General features: G+C 41.9%; 1 protein-coding gene across 1 annotated transcript in view; it reads left to right on the top strand.

The window, feature by feature from the left end:
- Positions 1-16,568: 16,568 nt before the first annotated feature.
- The window catches only part of LY86 (lymphocyte antigen 86), a 33,239-nt gene continuing 25,793 nt past the window's right edge, over positions 16,569-24,014 (top strand). The window contains exon 1 of the mRNA XM_084621027.1: positions 16,569-17,421. Coding sequence (XP_084477153.1) covers positions 17,253-17,421 — 169 coding nt within the window. The 5' untranslated portion in view covers positions 16,569-17,252. The remainder of the gene's footprint in view (positions 17,422-24,014) is intronic.

The raw sequence follows: 24,014 nt of genomic DNA, 5'->3' as shown, positions 1-24,014 counted from the left end.
TTGTTGGTTTCTAAGGTGCCACAAGTACTCCTTTTCTTTTTTTTGGATACAGACTAACACGGCTGCTACTCTGAAACCTAAGTTTATAATGCAGCTCAGTTGTAATCTTAATAATGATAAAGCGGTTGTAGCAGCTCTGAAGTTATGACACTTATCTTACAGATGGGGAAGCTGAAGGACACTTTGGTGACTTGCTCAAGATCATATAGCAAATTAGAACCTTGGCTGCTCACAGTCTTGTGCTCTAACCATTAGACGCATTGCCTCAAAAGCTATTGCTACTTGAATTGACCCCAGGAAGGTTTCTATAGAATAAGATTGTAGCTTTGTTTTTAAACAGCTGTATTTATCAATTTAGGAATCGAATAAATTATCCATAGAAATTACTATTTTAATTCCTTCTTCAGGTCTGGTGATCCATACACAAACTGAGTAGTATCTTGCTCTGTGAGGTGTCCCATTTATTTCAAGGGTGACAAGGGTAGCAAAATATGGCCCTTAATTTGCTGTGGGAAGCTGTGGCCAGCACATCCCTTGGCCCCGCACCGCTTCCCGCAGCCCCCATTGGCCTGGAGCGGCGAACCGTGGCCAGTGGGAGCTGCGATAGGCTGAACCTGTGGACATGGCAGGTAAACAAACTGGCCCGGCCCACCAGGGGGCTTACCCTGACAGGCCGTGTGCCAAAGGTTGCCGATCCCTGAACTAGACCATCCTTGACAGGTGTTTCTCTGCTCTTTTTGTGGAATCTCCATCACTGGAGATTTTTAAGAACAGATTAGACAAATAGTCTGTTTCCCTTTCCTCTGCACACACTAATTAGATTTTTATTTCACTCGTCATCATGAAAGAAAAAGGTCTTTTAAGAAGGCCAGTAAAAACCACAAAGGGCCCTTCGAGGATCTCTCCCATTTTTCCACATTGCCTGATTTTATTGTATTTTAATTGTAAATATTGGCATACCATGCTCAGCGGCTTAAGTGCTATAATGGTGATATTCTTCCTCATAGAAGCTGGCACATGCCTTGAGGAATGTAATAATTAACAATACTTTGCACTTATAACAGCACCTTCTACCCAAGACTCGCGAAGTGCTCTACAAACATTAATTAGGCAAGTCTCACAACATTACACACAGGGTACGATGAGACAGAGGGAGGCTACATGACTTGCCCAGAGTCATACAGGAAGTCACTGGTAGAGCTAGGATTAAAACCCAGGAGTTCTAACTCGAAAGTCCATACTTGATTGCCACAGATTATACAAATGTTCAAAGTGTGATCCTTTGTGCTGTGCTCCATAGGCTTGGCTCCTGCTCAGCACATCCCTGTTGGTAGGGCTCGGACTATGTCTACACCTAAAACACTAAAGCGGCACCACAGCAGCTGTATGGCTTCAGAGTAGACACTTACTACAGTGACAGGAGGTGTTCTCCCATCACTGTAGCTATTCTACTTCCCCGAGAGGCAGTAGCTAGGTCGATGGAAGAATTCTTCTGTTGACCTAGAACTGTCCTCACTGGGGGTTAGCTCAACTTAACTATGTCTCCCAGATTCAAACCCACGAGAGACATAGCTATGCCAACATAACTTTTCAGTGTAGACCAGCCCTAGACTATCCTACTGGATTCCTTTGGCTTGGCTCCTTTTTGACTGGAGAAATACAAGTCCTGGGCTACACTAAAAAGGGGTGTGAAAAATCCCCACCACTGGGCAAGATAGGTAACCCCAGGTGTAGACAGCTCGAAGTCAACCGAAAAATTCTTCCATTGACCTAGGTACTGCCTCTCAAGGAGGTGGATTACCTGTGCCAATGGGAGAACCCCTTCTGTCCGCAGAGGTGGCGTCTACGCCGAAGCGCTCCAGCAATGCAGCTGCAGCACTGTGGACTGTGCTGCTGTCGCATTGGAAGTGTAGACAAGCCAACCCACCGGTAATGTCAAAATGAGACGTCCCTCAGAGTAGATAGCGTAGCCCTTGATAATATCACCCACCCTCTCCTTTCTTCCATTTGATCAACAGTATTGGCATTTAAATCATCATCACTGGGCATCCAAGTTTACACCCTTTGAGATGAACAGGGCAGTTCACACTCCCCAGAACTATTGTAGGCTCTGTTCAAACTCAAGCAGACTCACTCCACCACCCCACTGACCTCGCCTAGCTACATCAGGATAAAAACTGCCTGCACAGTATCTCCACTAGGATTTTACAGCAAGATAAGTAACTTCCATTAGCTATCTTGATAAGAAAAACACACCTTTTCGGCAGTGGAGAGAGACATAGGGCAGGTCTACCCTAGAAATTTACATTGGCACAGCTGCACCAATGCAGCTGCACTGCTGTAGCGCATCTGGTGAAGACGCTCTGAGCCAATGGGAGAGAGCTCACCCCTCGGTTTAATAACTCCACCTCCACAAGAGGCGCTAGCTACATCGGCAGGAGAAGCTCTCCTGCCAACATAGCACTGTCAACACCAGGGCTTAGGCTGGTATAACTGTGTCACTCAGGGGTGTGAATTATTCACACCCTTGGGCAGTGTAGTCATACTGAAGTCATTTTGTAGTGTAGACCAGGGCTTAGTTTTAGAGTCCAGCATTATCTCTCGCCAATGTGCACAGAAATGTAAGAACAAAATCAGAACTGAGACTAGACCTTAGAAAGCAGAATGTCTGTTCGTTTTATCCAGCCAATTTAAAGAGACTCTTCCCTTGAGTGGTGCATACTCAAGGGATATATAGCTAGACTCAAACCTGGGAGAAAGTGAAAATAAAAGAAAAGGAGGACTTGTGGCACCTTAGAGACTAACCAATTTATTTGAGCATAAGCTTTCCTGAGGTACAGCTCACTTCATCGGATGCATTCAGTGGATGAGTGCTGGATGCATCCGATGAAGTGAGCTGTAGCTCAGGAAAGCTTATGCTCAAATAAATTGGTTAGTCTCTAAAATGCCACAAGTCCTCCTTTTCTTTTTGCGAATACAGACTAACACGGCTGCTACTCTGAAACCTGAAAATAAAAGGTTTTCCTACATTAAAAAAAGATTTCTCCCAGAGTCCCTAATTAGTACATCTGATGAGAGAAGCAGGAAGGAAACAGCTTCAGGTTGAACGCATCACTTACTGACTCATTGCCATGAAGCTACGCTTCAACAGAATTCCTGGTGAACGGCGATGAAATATTCATCAGCTCATATTTGTAAATGGCTCAGCAACATACTGACTAAATGACCTCCGATGAAGTGCCCGCATTAAAATGGAATAGCAGCCAGCTGAAACAAGGGAGCTACAAACTACACGTGTTTTGTCAGCATGGACAAGCAGCAAACACAAACAGAAGGAAATCTAGTTGGAATCATCATATTGACAGTGAGAAACAAATGAGGAGAGAGCCTGTTTATTTCAAAGAGACCCACTGGCAGCGCTGTCTACAGCAGCCATGAATGTGGCTACCTGGACTCATGTGTTCAGTCGTGTCCAGGTTTTATTTCCAGCCTTCCCTCAACATCAGAAAATTAACACAGCAGTGAGGGAGCATTCTTTAGTCTGTTCTCCTCTCTACACATTCACTGGTCGATCTTATTAACACCAGTGCGTGACACACCTCATGCACGCAGAGACCACAGATCAGTGACTTCCAAATACAGGGTGTGATCTTGTGAGTTGACAAATGCAGTCGGCTCCCACCGAAGTTAATAGGAATCAGGGTGGTTCAGCAATTTGCAGTATGTGCTCAGCTCCTTTCAGGATCAGAGCCATAGTTTGCATTCCTTCCCTTTGCATTTTGGAAGCTCACTCTTCTTCTACATGCTCCTTGGACGTATCAGACCCATAACTATCATGGACATCTGCCTACGTACCTCTGTCCATGCATTGGGTGCTTCTGAAAGAACACTGATACAGGGGGGTGCTTAGGGATGTGCGTTGTGAGAAAGTGGATTTTACACTGGTATTGTTCTTCATCAACTGTCTTCATGCACACTGATCGTTTGGGGAGTTGCGGGAGGCGGGGGGTGGATCCACTATCGCCATTTAAGTTCCCATTAGTAATCAGGATGTGAGATTTCCAAGGAGGTTTCCAGCTTTGCACTGCATCGCCAGTGACAGTTAGTGCTTGTACTCAAAAGCTCCACCTTGGAAATTGTGAGGCAAATGCAAGGTAAATTAGGAAAACCTGCCAAGTGGTCTCAACACTCCACAATACGCAGAGGCATCAGGGCTTGGCTTCCCCCTTGTCTTTTTTCATGTAGGTTCTCAAAATCAAACTTTAAATAACCTTTGCTTGCTTGCCCTAGGCTTTGCAGAAAGGTGAGACACTATACCCTGAGCCAGACTGGAGACACAGACCTTCTTTTTTTTTAATTAAATGTGTTGTGCTAGGTAAGATTTACATTCAGGTCAATAACTCTGTATTATAGCAAGATACACTGTACAACTACCATTCAGAATTTAAACTCATAGTACCACCTGGCGGTTGATCTAGAAATAGCTTTTCTTCAGGATTGTTTTTTTTTAAACACTAGTAACAACCTTAAATATTTATATCTAACGCTATTGTATATTCTAGTAACAACCTTAATTTATATTTAATGTTACTGTACATTGCAGCCCATCCAGCTACACACCATCCACTTTAACAGTAGAAATGCCAAAGGGGAAGAAAAAGCAGTCTGAACAGACCGCCAATATTGATCCCAATCCAAACTGCTTGTCACTGGGGTTTGTAATCTAGGATTTAAGAATGAGGGGCTTGGGAGACTTCCCAGTGTCTAAAGATCAAGGAGGCATTGCTGGAGTTTATCTTCCACTGTTTATTTAAGGAGGTGAGAAAAGGAGAGGGACACCACAATTAGGTGCTGTTTGACTAAAGACAGGCTCTGCAATGACTTGACTCCTTTTAGACTCCCGGTTACCTTCTCTTGATGTACACAGCTTTGATCTGCGGAACACAAGATTGTTCCCACAGTGCAGTCGTGATCCATTGGTAGACATAGCACCAAACATTTCCAATGTGCTCAATTACATGTACAGTAGATACTGAGGCAGCAGTGTCCAATAGTTAGAGCAAGGAATTGGGAACGTGGGTGTTCTATTCCTGGCTTTGTGACCACCTTGGCCATGTATCATGGGGTGTATATATTCCATCCTGTCCCAGCAACTAAGGGGCTAATGCAGGTACTACCAGCCAAGGCTGATTGGCAGACTCACAGCAGCTGGGAAGATTAAAAGAGCTGGGAAGCAGAGGGACAGGGCGGATGCCAGAGGAGCAAGCAGGCTGAAGAAGGGAACTCCTGCCAGCAAGCTGCTGAGAAGCCGCTCAGAGACAGTATGCTGAGAAGGGACATCTGGACCATCAGGCTGAAAAGCCTACAGAAACCAGAGGAGATAGGAAGGAGCTCAGGGCACAGTGGGAACTGTTGAGCCCCAATTCTGCCTGGCTGGGTTAAGGGCCCTGAAATGGAACCCAATGGAGCGGGTGGGCCTGGGTTCCCCTACCAACCCCAGAGGGACTTAAGAACTGAGGGGGTTTCCAGGCCCCCCGGACACCAGGACCAGCTGACTCTGCCAAGAATAAGGAGAAAACTCACATACCCCAGCGGGACTCAGGCAAGGCAAACTGACTGATTGCCTGGCCAGAGCAAATGCTGGTGTAACACTTCACTTGGCCAAAGGGGGCGCTTTTGCAACAGCATACCAGCCTCACACCATCACCACCTCACTGCCTCAGTTTTCTCAACCGTAAAATGATTGGTAATAACTCACCTACCTTTGTAAAGCACTGAGATCCTTGGATGGAAGGCAATGAAGAAACATAAAGTATTGTGTTATAGTTCTAAAGTTACTCCTGCAGTACTGTACTATTTGATATAGTTGGTGGGCTGTTCCATGACAATTATACTTGATCCCAAGGAACAATCCTGGCCAGTTAATATTAGGCCTGCTTTACTTTTAAAATTTAGCTACAATGCTCAGGGGTGTGAAAAATGCAGATCCCTCAGCACCGTAGCTATGCCAACCTAATCCCCAGTCTAGATGAAACTAGACTGACAGAGGACTGTTTCCATTGATCTCACGACTGTCACTTGCGGAGGTGGAGTTCCAACAGCAATGGAACATCCTTCCCTCACTGTAAACTACATCTACACTACAGGGTTATGCCAGCATAGCTATGGCACATAGCAGCACTGTGCCACTATAATCGCCACAGTGTAGACATGGCAGTTGATTTCCTTATAAAGGATTTTAGAAAGACATTGAAAGAGGACCTTTAAAGAGCATCTTCCACACAAGGGAATCGTATGTTAGATGTTTTTAAAAAGCTTGTCTCATGCCACAAGTTGTAAAATCTAGTAAGAAAAAATATTTTATTGTGTTCAGAAGTAGAGCTAGCCAAACATTTTTTATGGAAACTCGTTTTCTGTGAAAAATGCAGATTCGAGTTGACTGAAACAATTTGTGTTGATGTCGTCAAACTATTTTGGTAAAAAACCAACCCCGAAACAAAAAATGAAATGTTTCATTCTGAAGTTTTCAAAACAAAATATTTCAGTTTTTTTTTTATTAAAAATGACTTTTTGAAATTCACCTCAATTTTATAGAAAATTTTTAAACATATAAAAAAAACCCAACTTTTTTTTTTAACTTTTTGTTTCGCTGAACATTTTTTAAAATTGTTCCAGGTTGACCAAAACTAACCTTTAAAAAAAATAATAAAAAAATTCAATACTGTAAACAAACTGAAAAATCAGTTATTAACATAGCTTTAATAAATTTAAGGGAAAACTCCTCCACAAGCATTTATTTTGGTTTTGGTTTTTTTTACTCAGACGTATTACAAGACACCTAGGCTAAAAGTTTCAGCTTTGGATGTCCAAAGTTAGGGCATGTCTACACTTACCTCCAGAGCGATCGATCCAGCGGGGCTCGATTTATCACGTCTAGTGAAGACACGATAAATTGACTGCTGAGCGCTCTCCTGTCAACTCCGGTACTCCACTGGAGTGAGAAGTGTAGGCGGAGTCGATGGGGAGCATCAGCAGTCCATCTACCGCAATGAAGAGACCGCAGTAAGCAGCTCTAAGTACATTGACTTCAGCTGCGCTATTTTCGTAGCTGAAGTTGCGTAACTTAGACCGACTTAGCTCGCCACTCCCCACTCCAGTGTAGACCAGGCCTTAGATACCTAAATATGAATTTAGATACCTAAGTAGCCTGTTCTTCCATAGTTCTGAGCACCTGTAATTCCACCCCTGAGAATCAGGCTTTATATATAAAGTATTGATTTAGGTGTCTACCTTTAGATCCTCAATTTTTAAAATTGGTGGTTTAGGTTGAAAGCCCAGATTGGCCATAATTAACACAGGGTCACCTCATGACCTCCTTGAGCAGCTGCATGACCACTTGAAGAATGGAACTATCAGCATCAAGAACGTAACTCATTTCCACAGACAAAACAGCCATTTTAGACAGTTTTCCTTCCTTGTGGATGCTTATCCAAACCAAACCCAAACCTTGCAAGGGTCCCCTCCAGTAACTGTGTGACTGACTGGATAGAATTTAATGTGATTATACTTAGGGTATGTCTCCTCTGCAATCATGGTGCGTGAGCGCAGCTCGTGCAGACATCCCTGAGCTAGCTTTAATGTAGCTAGCTCTCAGGTACCAGTCATAGTGAAGCTGTGGCAACACAGAATTCAGTGTGGACTGTACAAACCCGTCCAAAATGCTAGGTAATTACTTGAGCAGCTTCACTGCTACTTTACCCGAGCTAGTTACATTATTTGGACACAACCCTGATTTTTCCCACCACCTGCCCCTCTTTCTCCAAGTCAGCTATAAAGAAAATTTGATCCAGAACAGAATTGACATTCCTCACAACAGAAAACTACTAGGGTACTATTGACTCTGCTCCATTTCTGTCAGAATGTCTCAGTAAGTATTATTAAAGAGATACCTGTATGCTTGTATATGTATTTATTAGGCAGTGAGTGGTGCTGAATTTACTCCATGGAGGCAGCCATTTCCCCCTGAACATACAGAAAGTTCAACTAACTAAAATGGAGCCAGACTCCCATTGATTTCACCTGGAGAAGCAGCAGACTACAAAGAAACACAAAACAATATGCCTTAGTTCATCTGTCACTGCTGTGGGAAGCAGTCATTTCTTACAGTCTAAGCACTGCTGATTCACATTGATCCAAAGTTGCACATCATTGCTGCAGTGTTGGCAAAAAAATATAGTCCACCTGGTAGGGTGAATGGGTTTTAACACAGGCATTGATCCACGGTGGTTTTGATTCCAATACCAGTTTAAACACAGTGGATTGCAAACAGTTGCTCTAGCTCATGAGCACATGGTGATGAAGTCGTTGCAGAAGAAACCGACTCCTGACATAATGAAGCCCACAGAGTGCATTGTAAGCCAGAGGCTGTTTTCTTAGCTAATTAAAAATTGCTTACCAGAATAATTTCACACCACATCACTACCACCAACATACACAGCAAGTCAAACCACTGAGTGTTGCAAGGGGCAATGCAGCCACAGTGGAAGATCTGACAAATATTGTAATGACTCCTTCCAGTTGGTAAGAGTGCTCCAGAGAGGCCAGCAAAATCTCTCCACTGGGATACAAAATTCAGATCAGGAGAATGTTTTTTTCTATTTGCACCATTAGCTGTAAGCTGTTACTTTCAGCTCTAGGAGATCTTGAAAGCCTGCATAACTCAAAGGTCAAAATTTCATTCTGGCCTTGAGCTTGTGAATCTTTGCACTGTGAGCAAGCAGAGCTGACAACCGGTGAGCACAACTTAAATTTATGCATTTGGTATAGTCTCTGCACTGAGCAACAGTAAGTCTCAGTTTCCCTGCCAGCCTCTTCCTTTATTCACAAGGTTGAAGGGGCAAGATACCAGCAAAAAAAGGACGTGTCTGAAGACACTAATTCAAAATGGCACCTTCTTAACATCTCAGTTCCTTGAATATATAGTTATCTCTGCTCATTTTAGTCACATCACAAACGTGCTCCAAGTACAAGATGCACTTTTTTGTTGTTGTCATCTCTAATCTAACCACATAGCTGCATGCCCATGTAAAAATACAAAACAAAACAAAACACTGCCCTGCACACACAATTCTCATGCTGGGGAGAGGATGAGAGAGAGAGAGAGAGAGAGCAAACCAAAATGAGAAATGTTAGTCATGTCACTTAATAAGCTGCTGGCAGATGCTCCATACTACAGTAATGAGTGACTGGTACAAGAATCTACATAGAACAGAGTAACAACAAGTGTAAGTTTACTACTCTTTACTCCTGTTAGCAGTGTTGGCTCTGCATGGCTCTCAGATGGAAACCAAGGGTACATCCACATTGCAGCTGGGGGTGTGAATGATAGCTTGTGTAGCCAGGCTAGCTATACTCACTAAAAATAGAAGTGAAGACGCTGTGGAGCTGGTTTCAGCAGCATCTGCACAAGCCCACAGAAACTCCTGGGTACATACTTGCTTGTTTGATCAAACACAGCTTCTCATCCAACAAGTCATAGAAGTCTGGGAGGGCTGTTCATGTTTGAAGGAGTAGTCCACAGAGGAGATAGGATTGGTAATAAAACCCTTTCTAGGAGGGTCAGTGTGTCCCTTCCAGGATGTTTGTCTATAAAATACTTGTTATTTGGTACAACCTGGTACATTCCAAAGGCACCTACAAATGATTTTCAGATGTAACTGTTAGAGCCAGTGACAGGACAGTGTCAGAAAAGGGTGATTTTGCTTCATCTAGAGAGAGAGGGACCGTTTTGCCACATGGTCCCCTGTGCATGGTCTGAGTTTCCTGAGCTCATCCGCAAGGCCCCTGTCCTATTCCGGCCACATTTAAGTCTCTGGAAGAACCACTTGTCATCCTGCCTTCAGTGAAGCAGGATGACTTGTACCAGCAAAATCTCTGCTTGTTGCTCTGCTTCCCCCAAGTCTGTTGATCTGTGGACTGTGAGCTCCTCAGTGGGGGGACCATCCATCCTTGCATGTCTGAAAAGCACCTATTGCATTACAGCACTGCCATGAAGAAGAATAATTATTGCATATCCCACTATGGCAATGAATCCTATAATCACAACACCCCCCCCCCCCCAAGACTAAAGAATAAGCCCTCTGACTAGAGCCGGTTGGGAATTGTTTGATGAAATAGTTTTTGATCGGAAAATGCTGATTCATCAAAAACAAAAAATGTTGTCTAAACGTATCAGTTTTGATAAAATTTCACTAGAAAGGTTTCTTAGCCTGGGACAGAAAATTTGTGTCAGAGACAGAAAGAGATTTCCCCCACCCCAGAAATAGCCTGCAACTGAGATGTGAGATGCACAGGTTCAACTCCCTGGTCCACCTGATTCATTGAGTGCCTGACCACTTGGGCTATTGACTATCCTGGGGTCTCTCTCCTGTTCCCTACCACATACCAGGTGAGTGCCCTGACCACTGGGGTGCGGGATCTTTCTCATTCTAATTTTTTCACACAAAAAATCCAGAAAGTCTGTGGAATGGGGAATATTTTTTAATTTCGAAAATTTTCACAGGATGGGAAAACCATTTTTGACCAGTTAGCACTTTGATCCTTTTTGGAACACAAGCAAGAACACAAGCATCTTGAATTAAAGAATGAAATTCAGGACCAGCACCATTATGATCATTCATAATGTTTGGCTTGAGAAGTCACGGTTGTGCTTTAACGGCTTCTATCCATGACACTTCGCAAATTGCAGCAACACTGAATATAGAGGAACACTCCCAAGTTTCACCTGTACGTAGTTCTCAGTGGGAACAGCATTTTATTTGGAATGGTTCACACTGATTGTGTTACAATCAACATTAACCACAGCCTGTACACCACTAATTCCAGACACAGTTTCCCTATCACGTTCCCTGTGTAATTTCTTTTGCTTTAATCAGACATTGCTATTGGGTGTGTTTGATTAATTGTTCGATCAAACCAAACAGACCTATAGCAACCCCGCCCTTGGCCAGTGTCCATGTTCTGCACTAAGCACAATTGCCTGGGTTCTGAACCTGGCCGCAGAGTACATGCTCTACTATTATACTAGTGGCTAAAGAACGCAAAACTAGATGTGGGCCTGAACTGTTATACCAATAAAATAAAACTGGCAGGATCTTATTAAAGGGAAAAAGGCAAAATACCACATTTATTGTGAATACAGAAAGAAACATAGTAAGCAGTTAGTTATAGCTATACATTCCATTCAATCTCATATTTATTCACACATTCATTCATACAAACACAGACACGCAGGTTCTGCAAGGTTGTTATCATATAGTTACCAGCCTTAGAGTTGCTCATGCCAAGCCACTGGCCGGGTGGCCTGGACATGAGGAGGGAGCAGGGCCTTGTCAGATGCTCATCTGATGCTCCTGGATGTTGGTTTGCAGAATTGGACCCCAAAGTTCTCACTTTTTAGAGTCTATTTTTATAGGAATTTCTTCCTATGCCAGTCTATGGGAATTGCTTCATCATGCTGTTGCTGAATCAATCAGCAGATAGCACGTTCCTGACGACTCCGTGCTGCTAGATGTTATCTTGTTCTTTGGTTCTCCCATTCTTGAGGCTGTTGGGTGGATTCCAGTCTGCCCTCCGGGGGTCCTCTGGTTATTTCCACTTGACGCCTTCTTCAGCCGATGGACACTGGATTCTTAGGCTGGCACCTCCCTGATCATTCAGTTATTATCCACACCAAGCATCCATCCACATACATCCTCTATCTCTATTTTAATCACAATTGTTAATACAACAAAAGGGTGGGGAATCTCTGGGTGCTGTTTCTGTTGTTAGAGTATTGCTTTGAGTCTCTCTCTCTGTGAATTGCTTTGAGAACAGACTCTGTCTTAGAATGTACTAACACAATTAGCAGCTTGCAAGTGTCACACATAGAGGGAGAGAAACAGAACCAAAAACCAAGAGACCTCTTAATTAGTAATACCCTGGAATTGAAACTATGGGGAATCAAACTCATTTGTGATTTTAATACAGAACTTCTTTAATATGATCCAACATAATCCCCCTTTTGACACTAAGATTTATAATCATCAGTGTCACTTTCTATGTAGCCTATTCAAGAGAAAGTACTGTGAGGCAATTTGAGTTTGTGATTCCAATTCATGCCACATACATGATCCTAGTGATGTATCTTTACTACAAGGTTCTGGGGCAACAGGCAAGGTGAGGCACACCCACTTTTGAGGAGTCCATTCGGTACAACCTCTAGTGTCCAATAGCTTCCCTCCCTCCCCAGCCCACTGGCTCAAGGTCCAGGGTAGCCAGAAGGATCCCATGTGTAATATGGGGAGTGGGCTAACCTTCAATACCTTTGCCTCCAGGGACTGTTGGTGTGCAATTTTGACAACAGAAAAATTGCCCATTAACAAGTCTGGTTTTACAATACTGGAAACGTATTGCATCCATTCATTTTGATAAGTGTCAAACAAAATGATCTCTTTCTTTGTTTTAACAAATGCACCAAACCCTTAATATTTCCCAATATGACCCAGAACATTTTGTGTTCCAAAGTTGCTAGGGCAAATATCTGCATTTCAGTGCATCCCATAGCTATGGCTGTGTAGTTTCCTATTTCCAATTTTTTTTTTCTTATGCATAAGCCATGTGGTAGTATTAAGCCATTGCCAAAGATTCCATTGGGCTTTTAGGTTACCCAGACCAATTTGGACCAAGTCTACATTGGCATGTACTTGTTTTTGTATCAGGCTGTCCTGTAGCTGGGACAGAGAGCTTAATTTATTTTTAATTACCTGCAGGTCTTTAGTATTTTTTTTTAAACATACAACAGTGCTAGCAACAAGACAAAACATAGAACACAAAACACAATTTCTATTGTGACAGTAGATTCATGGTATTGGGTTGCTTTTCAGCTGGCATCAGCTTTTCCTGATTTTCTGAAAGACAAAAAGAACATGTTTCTACCCCTTTTGGGGTGGCAGATTATTGCTTAAAATATTTCTTTTACAAATACCCTTGCTGATTGCAGGCAAAACAGAAGAATTGGCCCCCACATTTTCCTGTTTTTGTTCTATAGGCAGATCAGGTTTCAATGGTTTCTATCTTTTAAGGGTTATGGGGAAATTATCCCACTGTTTAGTCATTAAATCCCTGAGGTGGGGTACCTCAGTTTCCCTTCTTATACAGCAGACCAAGTTTATAATGTTTTTCCTGCTGTGTTAAGCTTTAAGTTTATTTACAGGTAATAGCTGAGAAGCATCATTACCATATGACCTTAAAGGATTTTTCCAAAAATCATACACACTATATGGTGTTACAGGGGTACTTATTATCATTAAATTTATTAAAATTATCTTGTTAACCCATGCCTTTTATTTAGACAATTTGTTTGCTGACCAGGTATGTCCTTTATCTTCAGCTCCTTTGTGCTGCTAGTTCTTTCCTTCCTTTATCATTTAGGTAATTTGCATTTTCGCAGACGCTTCCTGCTTTTGGATTTAAAGCCATCAGCCGTTCAGAGACTCTATCTTAAAAGGGACACAATCAACTTTCACCAGAGTTTTGATTACTTTTAACTTCTGCTTCCAAAACACACAACAATCTGAAAAAGAAAACCCAACCTATTGTGGCTCCCTTTGGAGCCCTAATAGCATGTTAATTAAGTAGCATGGTATGTTTGCATTTCTTTTGCCCCTTCTACAATATACCCTGCACATGTTCTGGGGCAAATGCACATTCCTTCCATAGTTTAACTTTTATAACATTATCCATATCAATTTTTACATAAGGTGTAACTATTTCTTTTTTTTTTTTTTGCTTACAGAGTTTTCATGTACCTTTATCAAAGTGACAATCTGATTACTCAAAGCCATTTTAAGACTCAGTGTTTCTAACATTGCTTCTTTTTGTTTTATGCACCTCACCCCTGCTGTTGCTTCAGAGAGCCACTGTCTTTTTTAATTTTTTTATTTTTACTACAACTCTCATCTGCTATTTTGTTACAAAAAACAAACAAACAAACAAACAAAAAGAATCCAGAACTTTTTTTTCTATTCTCCTGATTTTGACTGCCTTGCTGCAGCCACACCTTAACATTTTAAATTTTGTAAAGCATTGAGTTACCTTTTAAGGGTTAAATGCCAAATCCCAAAGCCAAACAACACTAATTACCTGTGCCTAGCAAAAAGTTCTGTCAGTTTTGCAACTTTGAATTAAAGAGTCAAATGGATTTTTAGTGGCATTATTTAAAACAAAAACAAAACGAATTGGTCCTTAGAACTTTACATATATACATACACATTTTCTTTTCCTTAACATCCCTTCCACACTGCTCTGTTTTTTACATCTTACATTCCCTTTATACATTTGAGGCAGTTAAGTTCCAATAGAACCCTCTTATGTTCTTTTAGCAAATTTGACTAAATTGTCCAGACAAATGATTTTAATCAGATAGTTTATTTTTAATAATTGGCTAATTTACAGACATTCCTTTGGAAAAGGCCCATTTTTCTTTCAGAATGGCTGCAAAGAAACCAAGAATGCTCTTTCTCTAACACTTTTCCTTTTTAACATTTTCACAAAGTTTAACTGCTTAATTCCCTCCAGCCTCTGCAGAGTTAACTTTTTTTTTTACTCTCTTTTCTCTTTGTAATTATGCCTGGGGGTGCCGTACATAGGACCTTCTCCCCCTTTACCTGCCTCCCTCCAGCCTCTGCAGAGTTAACTTTTTCACTCTTTTTGTATTCCTGGAGTGCCTCTTTCACTATTTTCAGCTGGCTTTGGGTATTTGTAGCCAGCACCTTCCAATTGTCTGCTCCCTTTTCCGTTTGTGCCTTTTCCTCTTTACATGAAGACAAGCGGAGGGAAGAATCCTTACATGCCTCCCACAACAACCAAATTGCTGCTGCATCTCTTTTGGCAGCACTACTTCTAGTATATGAGGATATACTGAGCCAATCTATCCTCTAGGTCCAAAATAGTGCAGACATCAGCTAGGGCTTGTTTAGTCCAAGGACTGTGCCCAAATTTTTGAAGGATTTGTTTAAAAGGTGTAATTTCTTTAACAAAAGGTGAGGTTGGAGTTCCTTCTGACTCCATTCCTCCCTCTGGTACTGGCGTACCCTGTTTTCTTTTAAACATCTTAACATGGATATTTCAATCTCTTTGTCACTGCTGATATTACTTAGCAAGTGACACAGCCTAGATTCTGAAATCATAGCTTAATCTATGCGTTTTTCCCCTGCTACCTTCCCAGAGGCCAGCAGGTCTGGTTAACCTATTTCTCCCTGCTACCTTCTCGGAGGCCAGCAGGTCTGGTTAACCTATTTATCTGGCTTACATGGGCTGTATGGGGAGCCATAACACACACGAGTTTTTAACAAAGGACAGTGCCAGTTAACATACTAGTAAGGGTGAAAGTTAATATGAGTGTATATTTTAAAGAGTCTGTCCACAGTGAACAGGACTGGAAACTTCCTTTAAAGAAAAAAAGCTGTGACTAATCCCCAAAAAATTAGGGCAGGCAGAGGGTGGCATAACACTGGACCTTGCAGATCTTACTCGCCAGCTTTGGTAATTGAAATGTCAGCTTTTAAAAAAAGACATCAAGGTTCAAATCCTGGACTGATTGAAGTCAATGGGAAAACTCCTCTTGAGCTTAGTGGGGCCAAGATTTCACCCCCAGGAGTTGCTGAACCGAAGGGCTCCCATTGTTAAGTATTACTTCCTAATAAACTTGTTGCATGCATTTTTGTTTTCTCAACCATATATGTGCTTCTTTTTTGTTCCCCCGGCAACTCTATTCAATAGCAGAGTGACAGACAAAGCAGAGCACCACTTTTCTAAAGGCATGGCTCATTAATCGAATATACATGCCACCTTCCAGGATTTGAAATAGGGAAGATGCGGTGAACCAGCCTAATATTTTACCAAGCCCATCAAACCACGGGGCCAAGTTCAGCCTTGGTTCAACTCCATAGACTTGCACCTACCTGCTGCAGGGCTGAGTTTGGCCTGAAGTTTTTTCCCAGTTATGCTTCAGTCCAAAAAATTCCTGCTTTAGCAACTGAATTTTGAAAGCCAATTGAAAATCTTGATTCTCAAACCCAACAGATGTTTGCTGGAGCTAAAGCAGCCCTTGCTTCTATACTGTGTATTCCTTACTGTCTTCAGCAATTGCCAGTTTACACATGCCACGTTGTATAAAACAATTAGCCTGCATTACAAATTTACAACTTCAATAGTGTGCATGTATGCAGTCAGTACACATGCGGAAAAATCCAGAGCTCTGGCTTAAAAGAGAGGCAAAGGAGGAATGTTAATCAATGCAATGCCAAAAATAATTAAATCAGGACTTGAAAGGTGAGTCATCATTGCACACCAGAAATAATTTTCAGCACAGCCAAAAGTAACGGAATGCTTCCTGAAGCTGTGTTCCTAAGGCTCCAGCTCCAGGGGAATCGAGTCTACTGAACAACAAAGCTCTGTTCTCTTTAGCAAAGAAACTCACTGCTAAAATAAATGTAGTGACAATAAAATTCAGAAAGTGGAGCTTACGTCCAAGTGGAATTTAAACTCAGGGGAGAGGCGTGCCAGATTAGGGCATTTTCTACCTCCAGGTGTCACACAAAGCCAGCAACCCTTACTCACCTTGAGTAGTACCTTCCTTTGCAAACAATCTAATTGAAAGCAAACTGGCAACTCATACAGCAAGGTACTACTTGCTGTGAGTAAGGGTGGGAGAATAGAATACCTAGTCCTGCCCCGAGTGCAGGGGATTGGACTAGAAGACCTCTTGAGCTCCCTTCCAGTCCTACGATTCTATGAATGTTGCCTACAGTGTTTTGCAGCCTGAAATGCCAAGTTAAGCTTGTCTTACACTCTGAGCCCCAAGTGCCCAACTACAGCATGAGAATGGAACGGGGGGCGGGGGGAATTAGATAAATAACTATTTATCTAGTTCAACAAAGAATTAAGGCTGCGGACTGGAGCTTTTCCAATGAGTCGGTGTCAGTAGATCATTCGTCATTAGCTTAAACTAACATGAAACAGAAAGCAGAAGTCTGAACATATGGAACTAACACACTCAGAATTCTGATTAGCCACTTGCTTACACTACGTTGTTTCAAGCTGTGAGCCTGTATTGAATCATTTAATCCTTGTGCAGGCGGTTAATATAGTAACCTCTTACAGTTGTCACAGTCCTTGGAGAGAGGAAGTGGAAAACTACCCTCCTCGCCTTCATGACAAGAGAGAGAAATAATTACGGAGACTACCACACCATCACCACCATGAAGATGCTTAATGCTGCCATTCTCATTTTAGTCCTGTTTTATCCCAGTCTCAGCACAGCGTGGCCTACGCACACAGTCTGCAAGGAGAAGAATTTGGAAATATATTACAAAAGTTGTGGTGAGATCTTTAAAATTCCATTTTATATTTACAAGGACAATAAAGTTGTTATTGCATACCAGGAAAAGTTCCTATTCCAGGTGATGAATGAAAGCGTTAAGTTTCTGAGCAAGCCCTGATTTTCTAGTTGGAATTGGTTTAGTCGTGCATGGTTTTTGCTTCATTAAAACCTCCTGCTGAGATCAAAGATAACAGGGAGAGGAAACAAATCATGTACATTCTCCAAAGATTAATAAATAACTGCCAAAAATAGAGGTAATTTAGCACAAAAAGGTTGCGCAACTGGGATTTTTATCTTGAAGTTAGACAAAACCCTTTAATCTTCATCCTCCTTACCCCTCTTGTGAAATCAAGGCAGCAGGCTGTCATGGCATTGATCTACTGTTTTCCTACGGTAAAGTTTGGCTGTGGAGATGCATGTTTTCTCTTCTCCCACTTAGAGTTACAAGAGACCCCGTGTGACAGTAGGAAGGAATCAGGCTGTTGAAAGCTGCTACCATGCTTAGCTAGACTGCAGCAGACATGCTTAACAGAGGCATTTCCTGTGGACTGTAGGTTTGTTCTTTAAATCTGTTGAAAAGAAAAGGAGCAAACGGCACTGAAATAGCTGAAAATGAATTCACTGAATGGTGCTGCCTTTTCAAGTTGGTTGCTTTGCTGGCCTTGCGCCTCTTCTGTCGTACTGATCTGCTTTACTACTGGGACAAAGGGAATTAGATTCACAGACGCCTCATTCATATTATACACGTGATGTGAAAAGTGATTCATGGCAAATGAACACCCTAGAGTTTGTTTTTCCAATTCATCCAGACACAAAGGGTTCCCCATGAGGCTTTTTCTCCCCTGCAGCTCTCCTGCAGCTTTGCACATCCATTAAATATAAAACCAGCATGTGGCAATAGGAGTAAATAAATATGTGTAATAAAATCCTTATTTTATAAGGATAAATAAAATAAAAGCCCATTCCTATGAGAACAAAATCAGGCTTCACATATTATAAATGTATCTACTGTTTTAGGAAAAATTTAATTAGATATTGGATGGAAGCTTTGCCCCCATTACCTTTATTTTAACCATAATTCCTTGTGTGAATTAATTCCCCCACCTCCTCCTAACATGTCTCCATTAACAAGTAGCAGACTTTACAGAGGCAGTGGGCTAAATTTCAAGTTGCTTTAAATCGTGAGAAGAATTGCTTGCTGGGTGTATGTCAGTTAAGGATTCCCCCCCCCCCCCATCTCAGATTATGAGCCAAAATGTTTGATTTAGAGCATACACCTCAATTGCTGTTTCCCCATACAAAGATACTTTCAGCCAGAATAATTGTTTATATTGAGAACAACAAACAAGAAAGAACTTAATTAAAAGGTCCCCATGAGAAAGCCCCATTCTGCTCTCACATCCACAAGAATCAGGCATAGCTTTAGAAGGCAGTGGAGTATCACAGGTGTAAAACCAACATGAGAGCTAAGGGCACATCTAGACTTCGAGCTGGGGGTGTGATTCCCAGCTCAAGGAGACATACCCGCGCGAACTCTCATAGAGTGAGCACACTCAAAATAGAATGTCCCTGCAGTGGCATGGATGGCAGGAGGAGCAAGCTACCCCAAGTACTTGCTTAGGGTCTCAGATAGGGGCATACTCAGAGCGGCTCGCCCCTCCCACTGGTCGCACCACCATGGCTACACTCTGTTCTTAGTGAGTTAGCTCAATCCAATGTCTCCTCATGTTGGAATTTACATTGACAGCTCAAAGTGTAGATATACCCTAGGTCAGAGCCAACATGCATGGGCCTGATTTTCCTCTCACTGACACTGGGGCAAACCAGGACTAACTCCAACGAAAGTAATGACATTACTCCGATATAAGAGACTGGCATTGGTGAAAGGAGATTTGGGATTTGTGTCTCCACTGACTAGAGCTGATTAAATATATATATAAACTTTTTTGGACAAAAAATGGATTTGACTAAGATTTTTCATTTTAGTTGAAAGTTTTGTGGTTTCCAACAAAATACTACTCCAGTGATATACTACTGGCAATGCAAGAGGTAACCTCACTTTTCTACATGCGGCCGAGTCATGGGAGTCGGGGCTCCCTCACCCTGAATTTCTTTTCACAAGCAGCCCTCACGTACTCTTACCATAGCGTACTTTATTTACAACATTTTATGCACCTCCATGTTGCATCACCATAAAGTTTTTCCCAACGTTTCTCATGGGATGAAAGGGTGGGAAGACAGGTCTCACCACTCTGAGATTCTGGACTTCTTTGCCCTTCCTTCCAGCCCTCCCCTTTCCGTTCATACCTCCCATTTAACAGGTCCCAGCTGATGAGATGAATCCCCTTCTTAGTTTACTCCTAATCAACTGTCTCCCAACTTGGCCCATGCAGGGATACTTACAAAGTGCATAGACTGGTGAGCCCCCGCCCTTTGCCCCCCAAGCTACTCCCACTGTCTCAAAAGCCCCTTCAGCTATTCTCATCTCAGAGGAAATAGCAATGCCATCTTTCATCTGTGTTGATAAATTGCTTTCCCAATGGACCTTCTGGTGCTAGGTCTAGAATATCTTTCAAGCCAGGCAACTTTGCCCATTACACTGCATAGACTTATGAGATACTTCAAATGCAGCAATGCCCAGAAACCACAGGACTGTTTGTCATGTCAGAAGGATAGCTTTTCATGGTGTCAGTGTGAGGTCCAAGAGTTCAGAATAAGAGCTTAAGAGCTTCCTAGCCCATGAATCCTGGACATTGGTGGAGTGGGAATAATAACAAGTACTACTGTGCATGACAGGCATGTTCTGCTGAATGGCAGAAAAACGTTAAAGGTGAATTGCAAAGCAAAAGTTGAACATTCGTTTTAACCCCACAAATCCAACTGGGGATATTCAGCCCAGAAATAAATGTTAGCCAACCTCAGTAAAACTCTTCTCCCTCATTCCCTCCCAGTCTGAAAGCCTCAGGGTACTTCCACTGAAGATATCCCAGAACGCATCATTCTGTGACATCAGATAGGGGTTACAATAAAGCTTCCAGGATGAGATCCTGGCCCAACTGAAGTCAATGGAAAAACTCCCATTGATGCAATGGGACCAGGATTCATCCCGGTTATTTATGATTTTACATCCCGGGATATTGACAATGCTGGAGGAAAAACGAAGTGGATTTCAGGAAGTGAAAGACATTTTTAACTAAATTTGTCAAAATTTTATTTCTGTAAGCAGTGCCCTACACAGCCTGATTAATAAGGCTTAGTTCCGCGTATAAATCTGGTGTTACATGTTCATTTTCGCTTTGCAGTTCACCAAGACGGCAACAAAAAACTGACTAAAGCCAAAATAAGGTCAAATGTTACTATGTTGACTGCAGTGTAAGACCTAGATGGAGAACTGAAGATAGGTAGAAGCAAAGAGTAGCTTAATGAATGACAAAGAGCCATGAACTGCAAGAAAAGCACCAAAAAAAGAAAAAGAATCCTGATCAGTAACTCCATAGTGAGCAACGTAGGCTGAGAAAGTCGTGGCCCAGAGAAGTAAATAGGCTGCTACACTGTCTCCTAGATGTAACAGCTAGTACTGTGAGCATGTGGGATAACTAGGGATAACTATATAGTCTACCAGGGAATAAGTGATCAAAGTGAAGGAGGATCTACCATGACCACAAATCACTTAAGAAACCTTGGAAGACATATTAAGACAGAAGTAACACAGGTCATCTTCTTGAAGATTCTTCCAATGCCAAAAGCAATCAAGAGAGAAGAGTAATATGGAGGACAAACTGATGGATGTACCAGGAGTGTAGAGAGATTGATTTTGCATTTATTAGAATGTGGAACAATGGCAGCTTGTGTTCAGCAGGATTTACTAAGTCTAAAGGATAGCTTTCATATATCTCAAGTGATTTGGCATTCACTTGCAACATATGAAATAAGGCAAAAGGAATTCAGAAAAAATGTAATGTTTTAACATGCTCAAATGCCTCTCTCATATGGAATATATATTCAATGTCTACAGAAACATAAGACAGGGACGAGATCCAAGGTCCATTTAGTTTTGTATCCTGTCTCCAACAGTGGCCAGTAACAGATCCTTCAGGAGAAGCTATAAGCGCACTGCAGGAGGCAGATGTGGGATAATTTGCTCCCAACATTAAATCTCATCCCACTCTCCAATAGTTTGAGACTGGCTTAAACCCTGAAGCACAGAAGTTTAATATCCCTTTCCCAATTTTTATCATTCATTATATAAGAAACATGTAAGAAGAACTCAAAGTTATCAAATGTGAAGCTTCATTGCCAGTTTAACCACTTGTTTATTACTTTGTAGTCTGTCTGAGTGCCTGTTTTATACAGCTTTTCAAGAAAATCAGGCTAGAAACATCATAATATTTTAAACTCTTTGACTAAGTGCCTGAGTGAAATGGCAATTTGACAAAGTGACTAAAAGCTTCAGTCATTTAATCAAGTGGTTTGTTGGACAGAATAGGCCAAATTCTCTCTCAGATTCCAAGGGGATGGGCACATCAAAGAGATAGAGTTAAGGCCATCCCTGATGAAAACTTCATAGATTTCAGGGACTTGGATTAATTTAGTCCAATGACTGTAACATCAGTCTAGTCTCCAAATAGTTTAGAGTAACTAATGCTCCCTCTTTTGGGCAGGGACTATCTCTCTGTTCTGTTTGTACAGCACCTAGCCCAATGAGGTCATGGCTCATGACAGCCGCTTGTAGGGGCTACAATAATACCATTTTTATTATTTGTATCTGCCTTGTGATTGGAAGATTAATTGCATTTTTACTCTTGGTCCCCTGTGCATATATTACTGGATATTAGACAATATTTTGTTTAAGAAAGGGATCACCTCCACAAGCTTCCAAGAAGAAAACTGCCTGGCAGACAAATATAGTCAAGTGATTCTTGCATTCTTAACACTATTTTGCTGACTAAGTGAAAAAGAGGAACCATAACAGGAGAGTTTTATCCAGAGATATGAATGGAATCTGCAACACAAAAGTTTGACTCCGATCCCTTTGTACTTCAGAGTAACCTCTACCATAATAACGCTCTTGATCTCTTCAGTTTGCATTTTAAAAGGTAATTCTCTGGGGGAGGGGAGGAGAAGGTAATGTAGTTAAGTGCCCTGAGCAGATTTCAGTGCTATTCAAGTGTCATGCTCCTACTCTGAAAGTGCATGCAAACAAAGCTGATGGAGTGTAACTCTGACACACCCACCAGCGGCTGCTTAGTGTGTTTATATAACTGTAATTGGGTTAGGTTCGTGTTAATTAGCATTCTCAAGTGTTCCAAGGACACCCTCCTCAGAAACTACACTAGGCACCTGCTGCTGTAGGTTTCAGAGTAGCAGCTGTCTTAGTCTGTATCCGTAAAAAGAAAAGGAGGACTAGTGGCACCTTAGAGACTGACCAATTTATTTGAGCATAAGCTTTCGTGAGCTACAGCTCACTTCATCAGATGCATGGAGTGGAAAATACAGTGGGGAGATTTTATATACACAGAGAACATGAAACAATGGGTGTTACCATACTGTAAAGGAGCAGACTAACCCCTGCGGCGCCTCCTGCTGGTCATTGGGAATTAGCTCTTTTCCAGCATGGAGCACACTCTGCAGGCCAGTAATCCACCACAGCTCTGCGTCCCATGTCCCTCACAGACCCCAGTGCCCCTTTCTCTGGGGTTCTGCCCCTGGGCAGTACCCCCACACTCTGCCTCTGAGTTTCCCTTCCAGTTTGTGTCCAGTTTGCAAATTAATTCCAATTCAGCAGTCTCTCGTTGGAGTCTGTTTCTGAAGTTTTTTTGTTGTAATATTGCGACTTTTAGGTCTGTAATCGAGTGACTAGAGAGATTGAAGTGTTCTCCGACTGGTTTTTGAATGTTATAATTCTTGACATCTGATTTGTGTCCATTTATTCTTTTGTGTAGAGATTGTCCAGTTTGACCAATGTACATGGCAGAGCGGCATTGCTGGTGTAGACATGCCCTTAGTGGAGTCCAGGTCAGCTACTCTTCCCATCCCCCAAAAGTCTTTGCCATATGAATTGAAAAGCTTCTTGAGGACCAAATATACTGTGTTTACAGCTCCACTTAATAGAAGCAACAACATGAGCTGTGAGATATGAAGCAGAGCTGTAAAACATGGGATCATATTTTATAAACGCAGAATGACTATCTTCCATCACTCAGTAGTACCATGCTAACAGGTTGTCTTCTTTATTAATCTTTGCAGCAACTTTAATTTTACATAACACCAATTTCTGCTTTTCCCATCACCCCAAGTTAAATCAGATTGCTGGTCTCTCTCCCTTGGTGTATATGTTATCTGTACATGGACTCTCTTTTTAATTAAAGAAAATAAGCTTGCTGGGAGCTTTAGCTGTTAGGGAGAAGTTAGTGGGTGGAGAAAACTCTTGTTTCCTGCTTCTACAGGGTAAATGTTAAATCATGCACTTGATAGAAGGATCTCTCTCCATTACTCATTGTTTTATGGCAGCTAGATTGAGCCAGATGCTTCATAATTATTTATTTATTTATTTTCCTCAAGCAGTCTCCTGCCATTGCTTTTGTTCCTGAAT

The sequence above is a fragment of the Lepidochelys olivacea genome (genome assembly GCF_965140295.1).
Source record: "Lepidochelys olivacea isolate rLepOli2 genome assembly, chromosome: 2".
Classification (NCBI taxonomy): Eukaryota; Metazoa; Chordata; order Testudines; family Cheloniidae; genus Lepidochelys; species Lepidochelys olivacea.
This window is presented reverse-complemented; position numbering and strand designations above follow the sequence as displayed.